We start from the raw sequence: 22,941 nt of genomic DNA, 5'->3' as shown, positions 1-22,941 counted from the left end.
TCACTGATTCAATGCCATCTTAGAATGTTTTGCCTGATTTTTTTTTCACCTTTCTGTTAAAACTTTCCCATGGTTTTTCTGGGTCATGAGTCATATCTCTTGTTTCGGCGAACGCTGACATTCTACTGAAGTTCATCAGTTCCCTAACTAGACCTCCACGCATCTTTGGTTCTTTGGAATATTTTATCTTGCAGGGGATGTTGCTCTACATCTATCCTCTCTTCCTCCCTCTCCTCTAAAACAAGCCTTCCATTGAGTTTATTTGTAGAGCATGTTTGGTTCCTTTTTTGAGTTACTTTGCAGAAAGTAAATTAAGCCATGGAACCATCATACACATACCTCATACCAGAGCTTCTCTTCCTCTTAAGCACTAATTTGAAAGCTTATCTTAAAGAACCTGCCCGTCTTGGGAATTCTCTGGTGGTCTAATGGTTAGGACTCCACACTGTCACTGCTGAGGACCTGGGTTCAATCCCTGGTTGGGGAACTAAAAATCCCAGAAGCCGCATGGTGCGGCCAAAAGAAGAAAAAGAATCTGCCCCTCTTTAGAAGATCCACTATTTCTAACCAAATTCAACTTTATTTATGTTTTATTTCTTCTTTTCCTCTTTGTCTTTTTTTTCCCCTTTCCGTTATACCCCGTTCTTTAAGATGTGGACGAATGCCTGGAACCAGGTATCTGCACAAATGGTACTTGCTCCAACCTCGAAGGATCCTACATGTGTTCGTGCCACAAGGGCTATACCCCAACTCCAGACCACAAGCACTGTAAAGGTAAATACTGTGACCAGATATCTCATTTTTATTTGAACTGCACTTAAAAACATATTAGAGTAACTAGCCTTAAAAAAGGGAACCATACTACCTGTCATTTATTTTGATTGAGCTACTTGGAGCACATTTTGGTTGGCATCTTTGAAAGTGACTCCTCATGGTGATTAAATACAGACCCTATCTGTTTACATAGAGAAAAACAGTGTTTTTTTAGAGAACATCTGTAAACCACAGATCTGTTTTGTTTTTTCCAGTTATAAAAACAAGACATGCAGTTGTACAACTCTGTGAATATACTAAAAACTATTGAATTGTACACTTTAAATAGATGAATTATGTGGTGTGTGATTTTTATTTCAATACAATTGCTATTAAAAAACATGCATTTGCTATACGAAATGTGGCAAATGCAGAAAGGTAAAAAAGATAAAGTAATAATCTTTCTACCTCATTTGTGGATATTTGTATCTCATGGATATTTTATATCATTATGTTCTGTGTACAGTTTTCTATCTACCTTTTTGTCATTTAATAGTATATCATGAGCATTTTACATTTCATTAATAACTCTTTTCAAACATTAGTTTTAAAGGCAGTGTAATATCCCGGTGTATTGCTGTGTCACCATTTTCTTGCTGTTCTTCAGGTGTTGAACAACATACTTTTTCCAGCTTCTGATTATTATGTAAAAGTAAAACCTAACAGGCATCTCTTTAAAAAATAAACCTTTGCCTGAATTTTCGGATTACTTCCTTATTTATAAAAGTGGAATAATCAGGCAAAATGTTCTGTGTTTAACTATTTCAGTAGAAGAACACTAATTTCTAATTTTAAAAGATTTAATTCTAAAAGATTTAATATGTATTTTATGTGCTAATTTCCTAAACACTTCTAATTATTAAACACTTATTTCATACATCTGTTAAACATTTATATTTCCTCTTTTGTAAATTTGTTAATATCTTTTCCCATTAATCAAGTTTTTAAGTCAATGTGTATGAACACTTTATATATAGGATATATATATATAAACCTATGTACAGTGTATATATTTAATGTATACCGTTTTCTTTAGAATATTAGTGTAATTTGTCCAAGGTTTTGCTAATTTTTTAAATAATTTTTTAAGAAGTTTTCATTTTTTCTGTGGTTAAATCTATGGATTGTTTCCCTTCTGCTATCTTCCATCACTTTTATACCTAAAAGCATGCTCTTTCAAAGGGACAAAGAGGAAATAAGTAAAAAAATTTTTCTTTACTGTCTCAATGAAAGTGAAGGATCTAGGGTAGTGGTTAATTTATCACTGTGGTAGGGGAGCAGTAAACAGATACCCTACTACTGACCTGTAAGAATTGAAGCATCTTCCACTGGCAGTAGGGAATTCACAGACGTCTGAATTTGCTGCCGTACTCCTTCCATACAGCAAAATACTATCCACTCCCAGGAGAGTGTATGAAGTAGGCACATCTCCGTTTTCTCCTGGTCCTTTCCCACATCCGCAGCTTTCCTTCTGAATCCTTAAGCTGGGCATCTCCTCAGAAAAAGTTAAACATGAGAATCACTTGAAAGGTATTATATCTTCCTTACATACAGGACTAATGGTGGCTGAAGGTCTCAGCATTAGAAGCCGTTAATCTTTATTTGATTGCTGTATCTGGTTTATTGCCTGTCATGTTACTTTCTCTTCCCAGTCTGCCTGCTTCTTCTCATCTGCTTATTCATAAAAACCCTTGTAATCGGCCCACACTTCATATTCCAAATTTGTCACCACTGCTTTCTTCAGTTTGCAATCTCTGTCCCATCCAACTGATGTCACAACTGCCCTGGGTATATTCTGTGCTTATTTTGACTCAAGTACTTGCTCATAATTATCCTGCCCTGCACACCAATCTTCTTCCTCACTACTGACCTGAATCCTGGCTCTTCCAGGGATTCACTATACAACCTTGGATAGATAATCTCAGGTTTCCTGATATCATGTCATCCCTAAAATTCGAGGATTGGACTCTCTAGAGGGAAAATGCACAGAGTAAGATACATGTTGAATGAATGACTCATTACCACCGTCTTCCTCTTGGCATTGCCATCCCAGATGAGCCTGCTCCTCTCTAGTCAGTCTCCCTACTACCTGAGAATTCACACCATCAATTGATGCCACCCCTAGGAACACTCGTATTTTCTAGTCTCTGGGGCACTCTGCTGGGCTGCTGCAGAAGCTTCTATTCATCCTTCCTTTCCTTCCTCTCAAGTGTATGAAGGAATCAACATGTTCCAGGCACTGCGTATGTTACTAAGAGGCTGAAATCTCTCAAAGAACTATTACTCATTGGAAGAGATGCAAACCTGCATCAGATAATTGGAGACAGTGAAGTACTAAGTGATGAAAGTTAAGTTGTCAGTGATGTCATGTGACTGTCATGTACTCCTGACATTATGTGAGGACCAAAGCACTTTACCTCTGTGCTATTCTTTCCAAAAACCTGTAACCCCTGTCTTAATCATGAGAAAAACATCAGACAAGTCCAAATTGGGGACATTCTGTGGAATTCTGGCCCATATCCTCAAGGCAATTGACGTTGTCAAAACAAGGGAAGACTGACTGGAGAGATGAGACACCTGCATATAATGTGTTCTCCTGGATTGGATCCTGGAACAGAAAGAGGACCTGCATGGAAAAACTGGTGAAATCCAAATAAGTCTGGAGTTTCGGTTTTTTTTTCTTTTAAAAGGCAGTATGTCATATTCTAGCTGTGATACTCTGAAGCTGTGTTAGCTTGGATAGGTTATCTCATTTCGCCAGGGCTTACTTGCTCATCTGCAAGAAGGTAACAATGATGGCATCTGTGAGGGTTGATGTGAGGATTGCATGAGATAATATAGGGTAATGAGATATCAGAGATAATACATGGAGGATGAGATATAAGGCAGGGGCAGAGCATGACATTTTGTGGTAGATGTTGTTATTCACCGAATAATAGGCATGTACAAAGTTCTGCTGAAGCCAAGAAGTGTGTGACTAATTCAGATTGCATGCTTCTGGGAAGGCTTTGCAGAGGTGTCGCTATTTGAACTTGGTCTTAAAATATTGAATACAGAGGGGAGAAAAACCTTAGCAGGCAGAGGAAACAGCACCGCATTGACTGTGTCTTCACCTCACTCAATGTACTGACAACTCTTTTCAGGTTGTAAATACATTATCTAGTGTATTAATCCATTACTTATTTGTATCTTTGTATTTCTTTGTACATTTTAGTGCTGTATGTACTAAATGTATAAATACCCTAGAGATAGTCTCTATTTTAACTCTGAGCAGGACTTATCATAGTAATATGGGCAAAAAGTCCGTTAAAGTAATACCTTTTGGGACTTCCCTGGTGGCACAGTGGTTAATAATCTGCCTGCCAATGCAGGGGACACGGGTTCGAGCCCTGATCCAGGAAGATCCCATATGCCACAGAGCACCTAAGCCCGTACGCCACAACTACTGAGCCTGCGCTCTAGAGCCCAAGAGTCACAACTACCGAAGCCCACACGCCTAGAGCCCGTGCCCCGCAAAAAGAGAAGCCACCACAATGAGAAGCCCACACACCGCAATGAAGAGTAGCCCCTGCTCGCCGTAACTAGAGAAAGCCTGCGTGCAGCAACAGACCCAACGCAGCCAAAATAAAAATAAAATAATAAATTGATTAAAAAAACCAAACAAACAAATACCTTTTGTGAAGAATAATATCTTCTGTTCATCTCTTGGCACAAGAGAGAGAAGACATTTGTCCTGCATGCCTATTTTATTAGAAAGTATTCTTTTGTCATAGGAATTTTGTCCCTCATCAGAAAAGAAAAAATACTTTTTAATGTGTAGAATTATGCTGCCTCTGTTCCTGTGTCCTTTTAAAGACCCAAGGATCACCTCATTCAAGATAACAGAGTTGCCTCGAGTTTTTCCAAATATGTGTATCATTACTTATAATGAATTACTTCTGACAGTCTTCCCAACATAAATGAGTAACTTATGTAAGATGTCTGGTGTATCCTGACAGTACTTGGAATGGAGGGTATAGTCTTGCTGCAAACATCTTCACATGGGAATGCTTAATTTTTCATCTTCTTTGAGAAAGTCAAAAAGAGGCCAAAGCATTAAAAATGTTGTCAGACGTTACGTGAGATCCAACCAGCTACATGAGCTATTGTTGGTCTTAAATTCTTCAACTGACGTCTCAAGTATTTTATAGAATGTGCTGAAAGAAAACATGGTGTGGGCTCGTCTTTGCTGTCGACCACTTGAAAAGCTAGTAGACTGAGAATGCTGGAAAGGTGTAAAATCATTCGTAAGACAAAATTCTTATTTAATTTCTCTATTGGTAGTCAACAGTTGGCAGCCAGGAATTATATATAAACAAAAGGGATCAACTTCACAATAAGTGAAACAAAAGTTTCTAGTAAACTCAAGTAATTTCTGCAAGAAATTAAATCAGAAACAAATTTCTGAACTCCAGTTACATTAATAGTCAATGTGAGCTTTTTCAGGAAGCATAACCTGACACCTTGCTTGCATGAAGATAAAATTCAAAAGGTTAATGCCTCACTAGAGGTTAAGAAATGCAACTTTGCTCAGGAAACAGGTAATTGTCAGTGATACTTGAGGGAAAGGACTGTGCAGTTAATTGATTTCTCCTGGCAAAAACTTGTAGCTGCAAGGGGGGAAAGTGGTGGAAGAGGGGTGTGGTGGTGGGATGAATTGGGAGATTGGGATTGACATGTGTACACTAATATGTATAAAATGGATAACTAATAAGAACCTGCTAGATAAAAAATTTTTTTAAAACCTTGTAGATGCATTTTAAGTAACAGGATATTTTCAGAAGGAAGCACTAGTCAGACATTGATCTTTAGGATGTGATTTCCTGCTCTTTTAAGATCAGGACTCCTCTCTCCCACCCTGAGTACAGGGCTGGTGTGTTTTCATCCATTGTCTCCACTAATCCTCACAGCAGACCTGTGGTGGAGGTGGTGAAGCTCAGTCCTACCATATTTTAATGATCATAAACTCTTACAAACTGACTAGCTCTTCAGCAGAACATTCTGAGGCTGTATCCTCATAGAGAAGGCAAGACAGCACTATCTAATTAGATCAGACCAACCTGACAGCCAAACAAAAGCGTCTAGAAAACACACGCTGCTTCTACCACAAGTGTTCAAGGTATTGAGGAGGCCAGGCTTTTCTTCATTCGTGTAAATTCATATCCACGACTAGGAAACTTATAAAGAATTATGTTCTTTCTCAGTCAAGAGCTCTATGTTTATTCAAGGCATTTGAAAAAAAGTCCTCACTCATCACTTTCTCCTTAGACATTCCAACATCTATCATCAAAACATCATGCCTCTTGGCTTTCCTTGTTACTTTGAAAATGAGCTCAGTGTCCTTTAACACAGCTGTTTGACCTTATACTTTTCCAGGTTCTTCTAGTACAGTAGAAATCTCTATTTCCTCCCATAACTGCCTCCATTATGGTTTTGTTTTTTAAATTCTTGGGAGAGTTTTAATTCTGCCTTTTTTCTGCCTTCTACAGGTCTGCAAACTGCCTCGTAGCCATTTGTGCTGAGGTTCTTTCTTTTTTCAACTCTAAAATATTTCATATTGTGTTTGTGCTATATCCAAAGTATGAGAGAGAGAGGGATGGCAAAGAGCTTGATGTTGTATTGAAAACAATTTTACTTCATCATAAATTTATTATCTATTTGTAATTATTTCTTTTCTACAGTTCAGCATACTGAGGTTGATGGCTGGTACACTGGTGGGCTGATTCAAACTAAAATGTAGAGTGCCTCACCTAGGAGAAGTAGTATTATTTTTGTGATAATAACCCCAGAATGCATTGGAAAGGGCAGAGCCTTTTTTTCTGCTTATTAAAAAGTTTCTAGTGTGGTTCATGCCTTAAAAGGCCAGCCTGGAAATGGAAGGCTTTGAGGGCAGTAGCTTGGTTTACAGTCTCAAACTTTAGCTAATGGGGTGTTTAGATATAAGAACTAATGTAAACAATTGTCGTTGTGTTTACAGATGTTGACGAATGTCAGCAAGGGAATCTGTGCATAAACGGGCAGTGCAAGAACACCGAGGGCTCCTTCAGGTGTACCTGTGGGCAGGGCTACCAGCTGTCAGCAACAAAAGACCAGTGTGAAGGTAGGAGTGTAGCACCATGAACTACTGTGATTGCAGTTTAAGGCACGTGCCTACAAAAAAATGTGCACTCAGTAAAGTGAGTGGGTTTTGAGAAACTACCTACGTGATTGTTTTATTGTGCCAGAGATCAAGGGACTTACACTTAAGTCAGGAAAGTCAATGAAACAGGATGGGAAAAGTCTAAATTTGAAAACTAAGGTATTAGTGGTCAGTGGCTGGGCATTACTATTGGAAAGAAAAATGGTTACTCTGTGTAATTCTTTACTTGCAGAAAATCAATTGTATTAAAATCATTTGAAAGTTTCACCTAATAGGATTAACACTTAGAAGCGAATTATGTCAGCCTGGTATTATGTTTTGGAATATTAATGATCTAGTTTTTGTATGCATTGAGCTTTTTAAAATTCTTACTTTAAAAAAAATAATCACTAAACAAGACTTTTCAGGAAGACTGAAATAGCATCCCCCTTATACTCAGGGATAAAGTTTGTGAAATATACCCTGTTCCTACAGGTGATAGTGAGGATTTTGGACCTCACGGGGGTTGACCTTAGACTTAAAAAAAGTATTTTTCTTCATTGAACTTCATACAGAATTACAGATTGGCCCTTCAACAACACATGTTTGAACTGCATGGGTCCATTTATATGCAGATTTTTTTCAGTGAATACTTAGTAGAGTACTACACGATCTGTGGTTGGTTGAATCCTCAGATGCAGAACTGTGGAGACAGAAGACCAACTGTCAGGTTAAATGCAAATTTTTGACTGTGTGGTGGTGGGCCCCCCTAAACCCCTCATTGTTCAAGGGTCAACTGTACTTCACTTCCCAACAAGTATATGCTTCCTGAGCTTGAAAATACTATGGTATCACCAGTGACAAGCACAAGTGTCCAGAGTTCCTGAAAAGAAATGTCATTTAAACGTCATTTATTTAAGAATACACATTGTACTTGATCAGTTGTTTTATTATAGGGAAACAAATCATATCCATGTCTGTATGTAAACTTTAGATATTTAATAAGTAGAAAGGTCTCCTGAGGTAGTGTTATAAAAGAGACAATGTATGGTGGTCCTACAAAGGGATCTACCAATATTATCATAACCTTCTTCAATTATCCCTTTCTAGAACAAAGAGAGTCATTACAATACCTAATCTAGAGGTGAAGAATGATCAAACACACACAAACACACTCATGTACACAGATAAATTAAGTAATTTGTTCTAGATTCTAGTCCCTCTCAAAGTTTTTATACTTTATTTAATGAATCCTGACCGTTATAGTGTGTGTGATAAGGGTAGACGTCCACCCATAATGTACTAAGGCTATCGTGTTCATAGTCCTTCCTTTTGAAGAGCCAGTGATGTCACTCCTAGAGATAAGTCAGACACAGGAGAATCACCCACCAGGTTAGAAATAGGGGCAAACCAATGTTAGGTGCTAAATGCCAGGATGATCAGAATGATGCTATAAAGCAGAGTAGGATAGAACAGTGGTGTAGGGTCCCTGTGGTGTTAACTCTTGCAGAATCACATTGCCAGAAGTAGATACACATATGCAAAATGTGATGAATAAAGTTGATCAGCAAACAGCATGAAATAAGTGCCTGCTGATTGTTGAAACACTAGGTCATCTAAGGAGTAAAAAAAGATGTGGTAGACAGAGGCCCTGCCTCAGGAAAGTCAGAATCTGATGGTGAAGGTAGATGATGGAATACATGCAATATATTATCATGCCTTTTATGTGTGGATATGATGCAGGCACGTGTGTGAGCCTGAGCTCAGGATTGCGGTTACAAAACAAATAATCTCTAAGCAGAGGATGTGTGTGTCAAGCAAGAGAGATTCAGAAGCAATGTAGGTATCAAATGGGCTGAGAGCCCATTTGAAGGACCATTAGATTTGCCCAGAAAATCATTGAGAGAGAGAGAAGGTGGAAGCCTGATTGCTAGGGGTCTAAAGGGTAAATTACTGAAAAAGAATTGAAGACCTTCACGCCATGACACTTTTCAATCAGGGGGGTCAGCAAACTTCTCCTGTAAAGGGCCAGATAGTATATGAATGTGTGGTGCTATTTTCCAATAAAACTTTATTTATAATAATAGGCAGTGGTGGGCTGTAGCTTGCTGACCCCTGCTTTAGACTATCACAGGCCTTAGGGCTTTTAAACTCAGAGTGTTAAACTTGAACCTATAGAAGGAATTCCAAGAAGCTTCGTTGTGATTCCCAGATTACAGCCAAGTATTTGCCCCTCATCAGTGACCAGTGGAATTAATATGTACAGATTCTCAGCTCATTGCTTAAAATTTTAAGCTCATGGGGCTTCCCTGGTGGCGCAGTGGTTGGGAGTCCGCCTGCCGATGCAGGGGACACGGGTTCGTGCCCCAGTTCGGGAAGATCCCACATGCCGCAGAGCGGCTGCGCCCGTGAGCCATGGCCGCTGAGCCTGCACGTCCGGAGCCTGTGCTCTGCAACGGGAGAGGCCGCAACAGTGAGAGACCCGCGTATCGCAAAAAAAAAAAAAAAAAAAAATTTAAGCTCATCTGGTTTTCCCTACAGGGATATTAATGAGTGACCTTTTACTAGAGGTCAGTTTGAATCACATAATGAAAATTCTAAATTAATTAGAAACCAGATAGTTTATAGACCTCCTTTACATGAATGATTAAAAACTCACTTTTAAAGCACCACTTCTAAGTTTCTTTTTACTCTCTTGCTCATAGATATTGATGAATGCCAGCACCGTCATCTCTGCAGTAATGGGCAGTGCAGGAACACGGAGGGCTCCTTCCGCTGTGTTTGTGACCAGGGTTACAGAGCGTCCGCCCTTGGAGACCATTGTGAAGGTGAGAATTGCTCTTGATTGCAGAATCATAAAATGTGAGAATCAGGATCAGGGAAATCTGGACATCATCCTGGCCTCTGTCCTTGACCCCATACTTTTGACTTCACAGTTGAGGACACGAGGTCCCTGCAAGATATTTTCCCCATGGTCACACAAATAGTGCCAAGAAGTGCGTAGAATCAAGGTTTTCCTTACACTACTCAGAGCAGTTATGCCAGAAGAATTATGCCAGCTAGATGAATAAAGAATCAGTTTAACTTTTCTCAGCTGTGGATGGTTTATCCTGGGTGTATAGTTCTGTATAGCATCCACTGGGATGCAGGACCAGTGGTACCAATGATCCAAGTAAGGAAAGACAAGTTAATTTTCCAGAAAAATGTAAAGTTTTTAAAGCCAGACTTTAATTCAATTTTGAGCTTTTCACATAAAATATTTCTTCAAGATAACCCATGTGTACAGCATTTGTGAGCTGTTAACCACTTTCACTACCTGCCTTGGCTCAGAACCCCTTTGGGTGGTCAGAGCTGCTGAAGCTGCCTGTCACCAGCCTATCACTTGTGAATTCTCTGTGTTCACTGTGTGTTTTCCCCACTCATCTGCTGATTTGCTGCATTTAGACCCTGTCAGTTATGAAAGCAGAAATGTGAACATGGCAGGGTTTGCCTCACATGGTGAGGTGGTGTCTGCTTGAGGGTCTGAACCCCACCTTTGATAGAAGAGAATGAGCTTTTCAGTGATTGGTTTTGTGGCACATACTTCAGTGGCCCCAGATACTTTTGGACTTTTCAGTCCCATTGGTTGGGAAAGATCAACTGTATTGTATCCTTCTCTTCTTTTTTTTTTTTTTTTAACATCTTTATTAGGGTAGAATTGCTTTACAATGGTGTTTTAGTTTCTGCTTTATAACAAAGTGAATTAGTTATACATATACATATGTTCCCATATCTCTTCCCTCTTGCGTCTCCCTCCCTTGTACCCTTCTCTTCTGACCAGAGAACTTGGCTCAAACAGTCACAATCTGTCTGGAGGGCAATTGGTACCGTTTCAGAGGTGTTAAAATGTACATTATTGTTGAATCAGTGGGTCATCTTCTAGGATTTCATCCTAAGGTAATAATGTTTTTCAGAGGGTTAATACAACCAGTGAAAAGTTGTAATCAACATACCTATTGAAAAAATAGGCAAATGATCAAGTGATAAGTCATAATAACAATAATAATTGGTTGTCTGAAAACTATGGATGGGGAACTCTCCAATATACGGGTAGATGTTGATGATTCAACATAGTGGCAATGCAAGATGGAAGAGGCAGTCGTGTTTCTGGGAGCCAGTCATGGAAGAATCTATTCTAGAAGTAAGGAGGTGGTAGGGCACATGCTAAGGCACTGAAAACCTACACTGACCACCAGTATGTATTTTGCCCTAATTCCTGGCCTAGCCAAGAGGATAACCAGGCCATTGACTAAGTCTTGGGTAATGGGTGCTTATTATAGGACATGTTCCTCTATTTTGGCTGTTTTAATATGTAACCATTTCACCAGAAGTCCAATATTTTTATTCTAAAACCATCCATTTCATGAAAAGCCAAATAAAAACGTTTCCCCAGCTTCCTTGGCGTTATTAATATATATGTTCCATAAGAAAGCTTCTTTTTAAGTATATAATCAGACTCTTTTCTCTTCAAGTCAGGACTAATTTCCCTAGTGTCTTAGGTTATAAATAGGACTGGAGTCCAGTCAATTAATTCAGAGCTCCCTTTGAAACGATATTAGCACTTCAGCCTGCTAATTCCCAACTAGCACTGTTTCTGACCCTTCCCAGTCTTATGCAGCTGTAATTAACTGAGCTGTGACGGCTCACTTACCTTTCACAGCTGTGGGAGGAAGAGCCATCTTTCTTGTTGGCATTTCTATTTACACGTGTAATTTTCCTCTTCTAACTCTGGCAGAGACTTGTTTTCTTACAGCGTTATCCTGCAGTCCTGCTGGCCTTCTCGTGGAGTCAGAATCCCAAGCATTGTGCTGATTTCTGTGGGCAACGTATGCCAGCACACTCAGTAGCCACTCACTCTGTGATTCTGGGTGGCCTCAGTGGTCCTGGTTATTAGAGGTCTTGGCATCTCAGCCTTCAAAGGCTCTGCCTCTGACTTGTTTTCCCTCCAGGCACAGTCTCTGCTTCCATGCCTACCTTGGCACCTTCCCCAGCCCCTTGCTGTGGTTGCTCCATGCTAGTCCCTTGCAAAGCCTGGGAAGAAGATTCATGATTTACTCTGTCTTCCTATGGCCCTTCTCTGTTGGTCATTTCTTTGCAGACCAAATCGAAAAAGGGAAGAAGTGCTAGTATTTCTTACCTTCTGACATTTCTTTCCAAGTCAGAGTCATCCATTTATTCATTTATGCATTCATTCAACAAAAATTTGAGTGTCAAGGATGTGCCAGGCACTGTTCTAGGTGCAGGATGTACAGCAATAAACCAAACAGACAAAAAGTCCTGCCCTCGTGGAGCTTACATTTTAGTGAGGGAGATAACAATAAAAATCATAACTAAATAAACTATATAGTTTGTTAAATGGCAGTAAATGTTAAGGGGAAATTAAAGTGGGGTACATGGGGGTGCAGAGGGAGGGAGGGAGAGTGATGGTCTTAAATAAGTAGGCAAGCAGAGGTTAGCCTGAGATGATGACATTTGATTATTTCTGGGGGAGTGTTCCATGAAAAGGCTTTGTGGAGGAGATTAAGAGCTTGACTTGGGCATTTTCAGTTTGTGTTGCCTACAGTGGGTATCCACGTGAAGATATCCGAAAGACAATTGGACCTATGTGTTTGGAATTCAGGGGTGAGTTCTGAGCTGGGATACATCAGCATGTAGACAGTGTTTAAAGCCATGAAGTTGGATGGGATCACCAAGGGAGTGAATGTAGCTAGAAGAGAGAAGTTGTCCAAAGACTGAGTCCTTGTCCCTCATTTATTTAGAAGTGAGGAGGTGATAAGGAACAAGCAGAGGGGATTGAGAAAAAGTGGCAAGTGAAGGAGCAAAACCAGAATCCAAGAGAACATTTCAAAGAGGGCGTGATGAGCTTGTGTCAAACATTGCTGCTCGGCAAGATGAGGACCAAAAGTTGACCATGGCATCTAGTCAGGTGGAGGTCCTTGGTGACTGCCAAAGCAGTCTCAGTGGAGAGGTGACCACGACTGACTGTTGCTATCCTTAAAGCCTGATGGCCAACTCCTAGAAGAAATTCCTCTTTCATATCACCCTAGTCGGTGGTGTCAGACAATCCCACATCGGGCTCTCTTAATATTCCACCTACTCTTTTTTTTGCTTTTGAAGATAGAGATCTTGCAAAATTTTTAAACTAAACCAGACTCTAACATAGTGCACTGGGTTTTAAAATCTGTACAATTATTTATAAACATTTTTAAAATGCTTCCTTTTACTCTCATATACATCATTTCTCTTAGATTTTGGAAAGTGAATGAAAATTATTTTAGGATAGGGTGAACAAAGCTGACACGTTTCCATTACGCTGAGGCACATATATTGGTAATAGAGTGTTGTTCCTGAAATTCATATCCTCAGGATTCTACTTGCTCTATTTTGAATTGAGATTTTTCACGTAATGCTAATGATCAAATGTGCCTTTTCTTATTTTGTTGTCTCAATTTCCGAAAGAGCAAAGAAAGAAAGGTAAATCTAAAAATGGACCTCCAACTCAACACCTGTTAGAATGGCTATGGAGCTATTAGAATAAATATGGAAGAGTTGGAACTCTCTTACCTTGCTGGTGGGAATGTAACATGATACAGCCACATTAGAAACTTCAAAAGTGAAACCTACTATGTGACCCAGCCATTCTATTCCTAGGAATTTACTCAAGGAAAATGAAAGCATATATGCACACAAAGACTTAAACATGAATGTTTATCAAAACTTCATTCATAATAGCAAAACTGTAAACAGTCCACATACTCATTATAGGTGAAGGGTAAACAAATCGTGGTACATTCATACAATAGAACACTACTCAGCAATAATGAGGAGAGAGCCATTGATACACATGACAGCCTGGATGACTCTCAAAAACACTATGCTGAGCAGAAGAAGCCAAACAGAATAGGCGTACAAGTAACCTTTTGGGGCAATGGAAATGCCTATACCTTTTTGGTAATCATTGGTCCAGGTTATTCCTTCAGTACATGGTTTTTTTTTTTTTTTTGGGCTGCATTGGGTCTTTGTTGCTGCGTGCAGGCTTTCTCTAGTTGCGGCGAGCGGGGGCTACTCTTCGTTGCAGTGCACGGGCTTCTATTGTGGTGGCTTCTCTTGTTGCAGAGCACAGGCTCTAGGCGCGTGGGCTTCAGTAGTTGCAGCACGCGGGCTCAGTAGTTGTGGCGCATGGCTTAGTTGCTCCATGGCATGTGGGATCTTCCCAGACCAGGGCTCGAACCCGTGTCCCCTGCATTGGCAGGCGGATTCTTAACTGCTGTGCCACCAGGGAAGCCCCTTTAGTACATGTTTTATGGCAAAGATCCATAAACAGTAGACTAGAATATCCCCATTTGGCTCAACCACTTCAAAATCATGAAATAAGCAGAGAGTTGGGGCTTAAGAATTATTTTCACAGAAGTTATATCTAAAAACCTTTTCTCAATTAAATTTGGTTCCACTTTCAGGAATCTTGATCTACCAAAGGTCAGTTAATCAGTGAATAAAACCTTTGTTGGCATAGTCAGGCTTTGCAGGAGACACTTAGTCCTCCGTGCTGTTATCTTTCTTAATTGTGCATGATGGTTCCTTTACGGATTCTTTCACAGAAATTATAACACCCAAGGCATTAGATTAACAGGAATGGAGATTTTAAGGTCAGACTGGAAAAAGAGACTAAGGAAAATGTCACCAAGCTTTATATTTGTCACTATAGAATGACTTTCTTACAAAGGTGTGTCATTAATTCCTTAAAAAACATTGCATTTGCAATGATGTTAAGAATCCAGCAGTGGATCCTTACAGATATAAATTGATACAGAAATGCCTGTGCCTTGATTGTGATGGTGGTCACAAGAATGTGTCTACGTTTGTCAAAACTCATTGAACTGGACTCTTAGACACATTCGTTTTATGTAAATTATACTTCAGTGAAGTTGGAGAAACACACTAAAGAAGAAGTGATAAATCACTTTAGTTGTGACGGAGTCACATCAGCATTGTTTTACATTTTAGGATCTAGTATTCAGAAACACTTTAAAAATGGGTGAACCTCATAATAATTTATTTTGATAGAATGAAATTATAAGGTGCTTCTCTTTTATCTGCCCCACGAATGGTACGGAAGGCAGTTAGTTAGTTGCTTGGGTTCTATGAGGAATATTTAATTCCTGTGCCCACATTTTCAACCAGACAGCGAGGAGAATAAGGCAGCAACAGTCTCCATATTCACTTCTTCCTGGACCTCCTCATGTATTTTAGCAGCAATCATAATTATTAGCAAGAAATGCCATAACATGCCAAATTTCTGAGAAAACAAAGAAGGTTTTGTTCTTTAGGTTTCTTCAGTGCTAATAATTTGAATCCTACACATACAACAGAATCGGGGCTCAATGGAGTGTGTTAGGAATAATGAGCTCTGACTAGGAGTAAATGAGGTAATAAACAGCCCTAGTGAAAGATCTTCCTCGAGTTCATGCAGCAAGGGGGGGTCATTAATTGTCTTACATGCTCACAGTCAAGACCCATTATTGGTTACATAAACCATTTTTAGTTGCATATTTGTTATAAGTACATACGTTAGAAAAAATCCAGGCAACATTATACCTGTTTGTGATAACTGCTGAGTAAGTGACTTTTGATTTTGTTGACTCCCTTGCCCGCCAAAAGCTCTTCTTCCCGCTCTGCCACTTTCCACCCTGCTGTCAAGGCTCCAAGTAAGTTCCTTATGTTACCCAGGCCACCTTTGACCTCTGTAGTGTCTCTTCTCTAAATTCATGTGACACTGGAAGTTGGTTTTAGTCTTTTGACAAATATCTTTTCTGACAATTCTTATGTTAAATTATTTTGAACTTATAAAGCAACTCAATATTTTTGTGTTTTTTCTACTTAATATAATTTGGGTTTTTTGGTACAATCATTTTCCTTTGGAGGCAGGGAGCATGCCAAGTACTTTAAAAATCTTTCCTGTAATGCATAATATAGGATCTTGTATAAATAGATGCTCAAGATATTCTTATTTGAGGAATAATTTTATTCTCTATCATCACGGAGAATTTAACCAAGTAAATTACTGTTTGTTGTAGAATCTTTACTTTCCTCTTTGAATTGATTTTATTTGATGTTAAAACTTGTTTATTTATTGTGCAAAGCTAAAATCCTTTCAAAATATTTCATTTCTCAAAAACTCTAAAAGGTAAACGTCATCCATTTAAAATCATGCGTTATGAGAGATGTAAAATAGTGTTCATTTATGAGTCTGGTGTGTAAACATAAGGAAAATGTTTTTCTAAATACATTTTGTTTTGTCAATTGACTTATAGATATCAACGAGTGCTTGGAGGACAATAGTGTTTGCCAGGGAGGAGACTGCATTAATACTGAAGGGTCCTATGATTGTACTTGTCCGGATGGATTCCAGCTAAATGACAATAAAGGATGTCAAGGTACTTCTCTCTCCATCTTCTAAACTATAATTTACATTATTGTTCAGTTCTGCGTTGCTTCCTGATGATAGTCTGCGGTTTTACCACTTTATATGTAAGTGAGCTATGCCAATTTGTATTTGTATAATATTTTTCTTGAGTCTACATCAAGTACAGGAAGTTCTCGCTTTGCACTGCACCATGTTAACTGAAACTCATGTGTTTTGGAACTGTGTCCTAGCTTTGTTGCTTCTGTGGTAACTGAGATCACCTGTACTTTGCTGTTCCTTCCATGGGCCAACCTTGGTACTTGATTCTAAATTATCTTCTAGCTTTTTTATCTCCTTCATGGGTCTATTTAATTTTGTCCCGTAGCTGATATATATCTGCTTTTTTTTTTTTTTTCCTGATCCCTGTTTTTATCCAGTATCCAGCTTCTCCTCTCCCCCAAAAGCCTCACTAATGTTTTGGTCACAGTTATAGAGGACAGGATTTTATGTTTTTTCAAAGTGCTATCATGTTTAATCTCCTAAACAGCAGTCCTCCTCCCCTTACCTGTGGTTTCACCTTCTGCAGTTTGTTACCCACAGTCAGCTGCAGTCAGAAAATATTAGGTGGAAAATTCCAGAAACAATTCACAAGTTTTAAATTGCTCACTGTTCTAAGTAGTGTAATGAAATCTCGTTCCATCCCATTTCATCCCACCCGGAGCATGTATCATCCCTTTGTCCAACGTGTCTCATCTGTTAGTCACTTAGTAGCCATCTCCGTCGTCAGATCCACTGTCGAGGTATCACAGTTCCTGTGTTCCAGTAACTCTTATTTTACCTAACAATAGTTCCAGAGCACAAGGGTAGTGATTCAGCAATTTGGATATACCAAAAAGAAGCCATAAAGGTGCTTTTTTTTTTTTAAATGAAGAGGTGAAAGTTCTTGACTTACTAAGGAAAGAAAAAAAATCATGTGTTGAGGTTGCTAAGATCTATGGTAAGGACAAAGAGGGAAAAAGAAATTTGTTCTAGCTTTGTTGTCACCCCTCAAACTGCAAAAGTTACGGCCACAGTGCATAAGTCCTTAGTTAAGATGAAAAAGGCATTAAATGTGTACAATAAGATAATGGAAAGAGAGAGAAATTACATTCACATAACTTTTATTACAGTATACTGTTATAATTCTATTTTTAGTTAGTGTTGTTAATCTCTTACTGTGCCTAATTTATCAATTATACTTTATTATATGTATGTATAAGAAAAAAGTAGTATATATACGGTTCAGGCCCATCCATGGTTTCAGGTATCCACCGGAGGTCTTATAATGTATCCCCTGGGGGTAAGGGAGGACTGACTGTACAGTGGACACAAGGTACTAATAAGAACACAGCACAGCTTTAACTGAATACCTACTATGTGCCAGTTGCTGAATTACCTTACTTAATTTGTAAAGAATTGAAGAGGCAACTTTTCTTTTATCCATTTTGTGCATGAGTAACTGAAGCTCAGAGAAGTTAATTAGCATGTTCCTCACTAATAAGTAATTGAACTGAGATTTGAACCCAAGATCTTTCCCCACTATTTTCTCTACATTGCCGGGCCAATTATTGTTACACTTATAGCCAAAGGAAGGAAGACAATGAGATTCAGTGAATTTTTTTTTTCCCAGTGTAACACATTGAGTTATTGTTGATGCTGGGGTTAAAAAATCAGATTGTCTAGATCATTTGTTCCATCATTTTTAGCTACACCTAACTGCCCCACAAGTTTTCCTATAATTATTAGTCTTAATAAATCCATGCCTTTTTTCCCATTGAAAACTCAAACTTACCTGTACTCTTATTTATTTCTAATACTGGATAAATTTTTTTTTCTCATTGTTCCTCCGCCATTATGGAACTCTGTAGTGTATCCCAAAGTACGTATAAATAAAAGCTTGTTGGAGTCATTTTTTATCCATTGCTACTGGACATGTATGACTTTTTTGTTCTCGATTGTCATAAATTATATCCCTCTCACGTGTCCCAAATCACAGTATTCTTAAAAGGGAATATGGTGTCTATTCTCTTACTTGTGAATATTATACTCTGTGTATCATTATCTACACTCAGCTTTGTGTCCCTGAGATACAAAAGACATGGGCCTTTGCCTTACTGATACCAAGATTTAAATATACTGCAGTTTGTACCTCATTTGATATCATATATTTATTTACCTTCAAGGTGAATTTAAATTTTTCAGTATTTCCAATACAGAAATTAAATGTGCTTGGATTTAATGTAGTTGAGAAGAAAGGTTTGAATTATAAATTTATGTGACAATATTTCCATTTGGGGTCTTTTACATCTTAATAAAATCTTGATTTATATAAAAATGCCAAGAGATACACCCCCATACCACCTGAATCCTGTTTTTATTACAGACATTTGGGCTTAGAAGTAATATTTTTTCTGTTTCCTCTTGTTACAAATTTTTGACCAAATAGAGGTAAAACCAAGTCTTGTATAAAGAGACCATGATTTCATATTGCAAATTATATGCACTTCTAGAGTTAAAGTGCATAAAACTCATTTAGCCATCTGAGTAATTAATTATACTGTCTTCTCTCTGTATATTAAATTTGTGTTTGTGATTTGATAGGAACTCATATATGACTGCTCCAAACATATGACGTTTTATTGACTATAAATCATTATTAAATTGACTTTGTTCTCAGTCACGTCGGTGATTCCTGATTTCCAGAATAAATTAATGTCTGCTTGAAAAACTGATATCCAAACGAATGAAGAGTATTCCTGAAGCGGGATAGAGTACCATTTAAAAAATACTATCTGTGAATATGCTCCATCACCCACCTTCTCTGATTAGAGTCTGTTTATAATACCATGTGCTCTCACCTTGTTTTGAATCATCTCTCTTTGCCACGTCACTGGAGGCAACTTTGTGATCCTTCGCTCTGCCTGAAGTTAGTAGCCTACTTCTATCTAATCCCATGATCGTGTCAGCATTCTGTACATGGGTGTAGATTTCAGAGTTTGTTTTAATGCTGAAAACATAATTGATGACAATGTGAATAACTGTGGAACATATTTGAATAATAATGCATGATAGGCATAAACTTTAAGCCTCACCTAATAATCTGAAGATAGTTCCATATTCAGGAAGGCATTTTCAATTGAAAGTGTAAGAATCTCTTCCCCCTGTATGACATGTTAACGATGTCATACAGACAGCATGGAAATTCTATGTTAATACTCTCTTTAGGAATGTGGCAGCATACATTTGATCTTCAGAACACACTCAGTTTCACGTTTTGACTTACACGTGCCAAATTGTGAATTTCTGTGGAATCTTGGACCTATGAAAGAAACCCAACTTAAATATAGTCTGGCTTTCAGCAGAGTTACTAGCAGCATAGTTTAGAAATGCCTCAATAAGTGCAACCCAAATTGAATGCATATGTTTCTCTGGTTCCAGATATTTGTGTTGTTCTTTCTTGGTGGTTTCCTGGAAAAAAGTCTGGGAATTCATCTTCAGTTCCTGTCATCAGACTTTTTAGACAATTATTTGTTAATCAGTGACTTCTCTTTAAGCAAGAAGTATATGCCCATTCTTCCCCATGCAAAGTTGCAAAAGTCTGACATCTTTTGTAGGGCCATATTGAGTCACAGATAAAATAAGGAGGTGGTCTTGGATAACCTCTAGGGCTCTACAAGATGGATATCGACCTGGGACTTGATCTCCAGGCCAGTGGAAGTTTATGGCACTTTGTTGCCCAGGTAGAGGGCAACAGATTCTAGGCAGCAGATTGGAAAGAAAGAATGGAGCTAACGGGTAAAAGAAGGTCAGAGTTCAAGAAAGATCACAACCTAAGGTATTATCAGTAAGTAGCGAGGAAACACAGAGGATACCAGAGATTTTATAAAAGAAGTGACGAATTTCACAGAGTGGAATCATGTTGAGAAATAGTAAAGTAGGAAATGATTCATTGCTCTTCCTTGAAATATTTTAGTGACAATTAGAAGAATGGGAGAATTGTTAAGAAAATGAGTGATTCCTATTTGATTTCTTAGTTGGGTTCAGCAGTAGATAAGCCAGTTAGCCTGAAATATATGGCAGAAGGAAGGGTAAAAAGTTCAGGCTTAATACAGAGATGACTAAATCAGTAATATTGCCGGAATTCCTATTACACAGTGAGATCAACAGGGCAAAAAGAAGAGCCCCAGGAGATCCTGGATATGGGGAAAGGGATGACTCTCTGGAGGAGATGAGCTGCCGGGTTGGTGGCTAAGCATGTTCTAGAGGTCACTAGGAAGGTCCCATCATCTGTACCTTTCCCATGTTCCCATTAAGCTTTACAGTTATTCATGTTGGTTCCTGCCTCCCCTGTGAGCTTCATAATAGCAAGGGCCTCTTCCTACTCAGCCTTCTCATAGGAAGCCTTCAGCCAAAGTTTTTAATTGAATTAAAGATGGATTTTTAAGAGGATATGTTGAGGGCCTCTTTAGCAAGAGATAAAGAGGAGGACCTAGGAGACTTCAGAAAGATAGGAAAATGACCTTAGTAGGGCTACTGCCTGGATGGTGCCAAGGACCTGTGATACTTTTTATGACCCCCAATTAACTAAGAGAGCCCCAATCAATCACTCTTCAGTTATTAGAGAATGAACAAAACTGTGACATTTTTTGGCGGGCAAACATTCATAGTACACTGTTCACTTGCTGTGCTAGGAATTGGGGACTCAGGGTTAAAATATGCAGTTCTCCTTAAGAAGCAGTCAGTGCAAGAGGGACACAGATGAGACAAACAGCAGTTAAAATGCAGTGCGCATAGGCAGTTGCATGTGTCAGCACCAGCGTGAATAGGTGAACCATTCTCCATGATTCCTTATGTTGTCCACTGTGGGCACTCTTAGCCAGTAGAACTAGGATTAGTTTGAAAGAACACTGCATTTACACCAAATACTTCAGGCATTATCAGTGTTTAGGAGTGCATCATCACCCTGGCTACAGGGAGCATAATCATTCTTCATTGAGGGCAAGCAGAGTATGAGATGGTCAACACAGCTACAGCATGATTTGTTCATGGTAATCGTCGCTACCACTTTTTGACTCTTGGTTGTGTTGGGTACTACATTAAATAGCGCCTGATGCTCATTCACTAATTTCATCATCACAAAGCTGTGCCAATATTAAGACTTTCCCTGGTATAAAAGGCCTTTTTCTTGTACTTTATTTCTTGTATCCATTTTCAGTGAAATATAGATTGTAGTCTATTTCAGTTGTATATTCAGACATCTGAGAAGTGCCATTTTTGAGCCAAACACTGTAAGACACGTCCAGCCTTGCCCTTAAGAAGTTCACGTCCCAGGGATGGGTAGGCATGGACGTGGGGAGACGTACAGGCCACAGGAGAGTTGTCTGCATGGTGGTGGGAGGGGACAAAGGACAGCACAGTATTCACACTGAAGAATATTTCACAGAGGATTTATTTGATTGTAGACCCTCAAGCCTCCAATATGTCTTTTAAAAAAAGGGTACCTTTGGGTTGAAACTATGAAACTGCTTTTTTTTTTTTAGGTTGAAAATGGTTTGAACATTGGCTAGTTCCTGTGATTCATCCTAAGTAGTTTCTCTCCGCTGACAGTCCAACTTGCCTTGTGGTCTGGTGTGTGTACAGACTGAATAGTTGTACCATCAAAGAAGTGTCTGACCGTGTTGCAATAGATTTTTCTTCCTGTATGTCTGGTATCATAAGAAAACAAAACAGATTTTTTTCAAGTATGTGGAACTCTTCTCGATTCCAGATATTAATGAATGTGAACAGCCTGGACTCTGTGGTCCTCGTGGAGAGTGTCTCAACACAGACGGTTCTTTTCACTGCGTCTGCGAGCAGGGTTTCTCAATCTCTGCAGATGGACATACATGTGAAGGTAAGACAAACCATAAGACATCACATAATTATTGCATGATAAAGCAGAGAGGAGATCACTCTCTATTTCAATAGGCAAAGGCTCTGAGACACTGAAAGACACGCATGATTTAAGGCCCTAGAACATGTATGCACCAAGATGACCCCCACCCGAAATCACAGCTCGGGGTGGCTGGGATTTACAAACAGGATAAACGGCCATTATGATGGTGAAAATACTCACAGGTGATTCCACTACTGGTACTGAATTAACAAGTCAAAATGTGTGGGAGGTGATGATTTTAGGTGCGCATGGGGGACCTAAAGGAAAACGGGGGCAACATCCTGATGTAACTCGAGACTCTGCCAGTTTTGATTATGCTTCATATAGACCATCTGAATCATTCTGTTTATAAAAATGCCTTGCTTGATTTTTCCTCTGCACCACTGTCAGCAGAGATTTTCCAGAGTTATTCCTCTAATATCCTTAGCTCTAAGCCAGTATATTTTCTTATCTATCAGTATTTATTATGTCCTAAAAGCTAATTAACTTGTAAGATGTTAAGATAACACTGTGGGCTTCCCATTGGCAACCTCTGTATGTTTGCAGGGATACAGC

The 22,941-nt window shown here is 38.9% G+C and overlaps 1 protein-coding gene across 12 annotated transcripts in view; it reads left to right on the top strand.

Moving 5' to 3' along the window:
- The window catches only part of LTBP1 (latent transforming growth factor beta binding protein 1), a 432,767-nt gene that overhangs the window by 331,132 nt on the left and 78,694 nt on the right, over positions 1–22,941 (top strand). For all 12 annotated transcript variants that reach the window (XM_060170098.1, XM_060170096.1, XM_060170100.1 and 9 more), the window contains 5 exons: positions 652–774; positions 6,830–6,952; positions 9,676–9,798; positions 16,321–16,443; positions 22,219–22,344. In XM_060170098.1, the coding sequence (XP_060026081.1) occupies positions 652–774; positions 6,830–6,952; positions 9,676–9,798; positions 16,321–16,443; positions 22,219–22,344 (618 nt within the window). The remainder of the gene's footprint in view (positions 1–651; positions 775–6,829; positions 6,953–9,675; positions 9,799–16,320; positions 16,444–22,218; positions 22,345–22,941) is intronic.

The sequence above is a fragment of the Lagenorhynchus albirostris genome, chromosome 13, assembly GCF_949774975.1.
Source record: "Lagenorhynchus albirostris chromosome 13, mLagAlb1.1, whole genome shotgun sequence".
In the NCBI taxonomy this organism is placed as follows: domain Eukaryota; kingdom Metazoa; phylum Chordata; class Mammalia; order Artiodactyla; family Delphinidae; genus Lagenorhynchus; species Lagenorhynchus albirostris.
The sequence above is the reverse complement of the archived record's forward strand: the minus strand, read 5'-3'. Positions and strand labels throughout refer to the sequence as shown.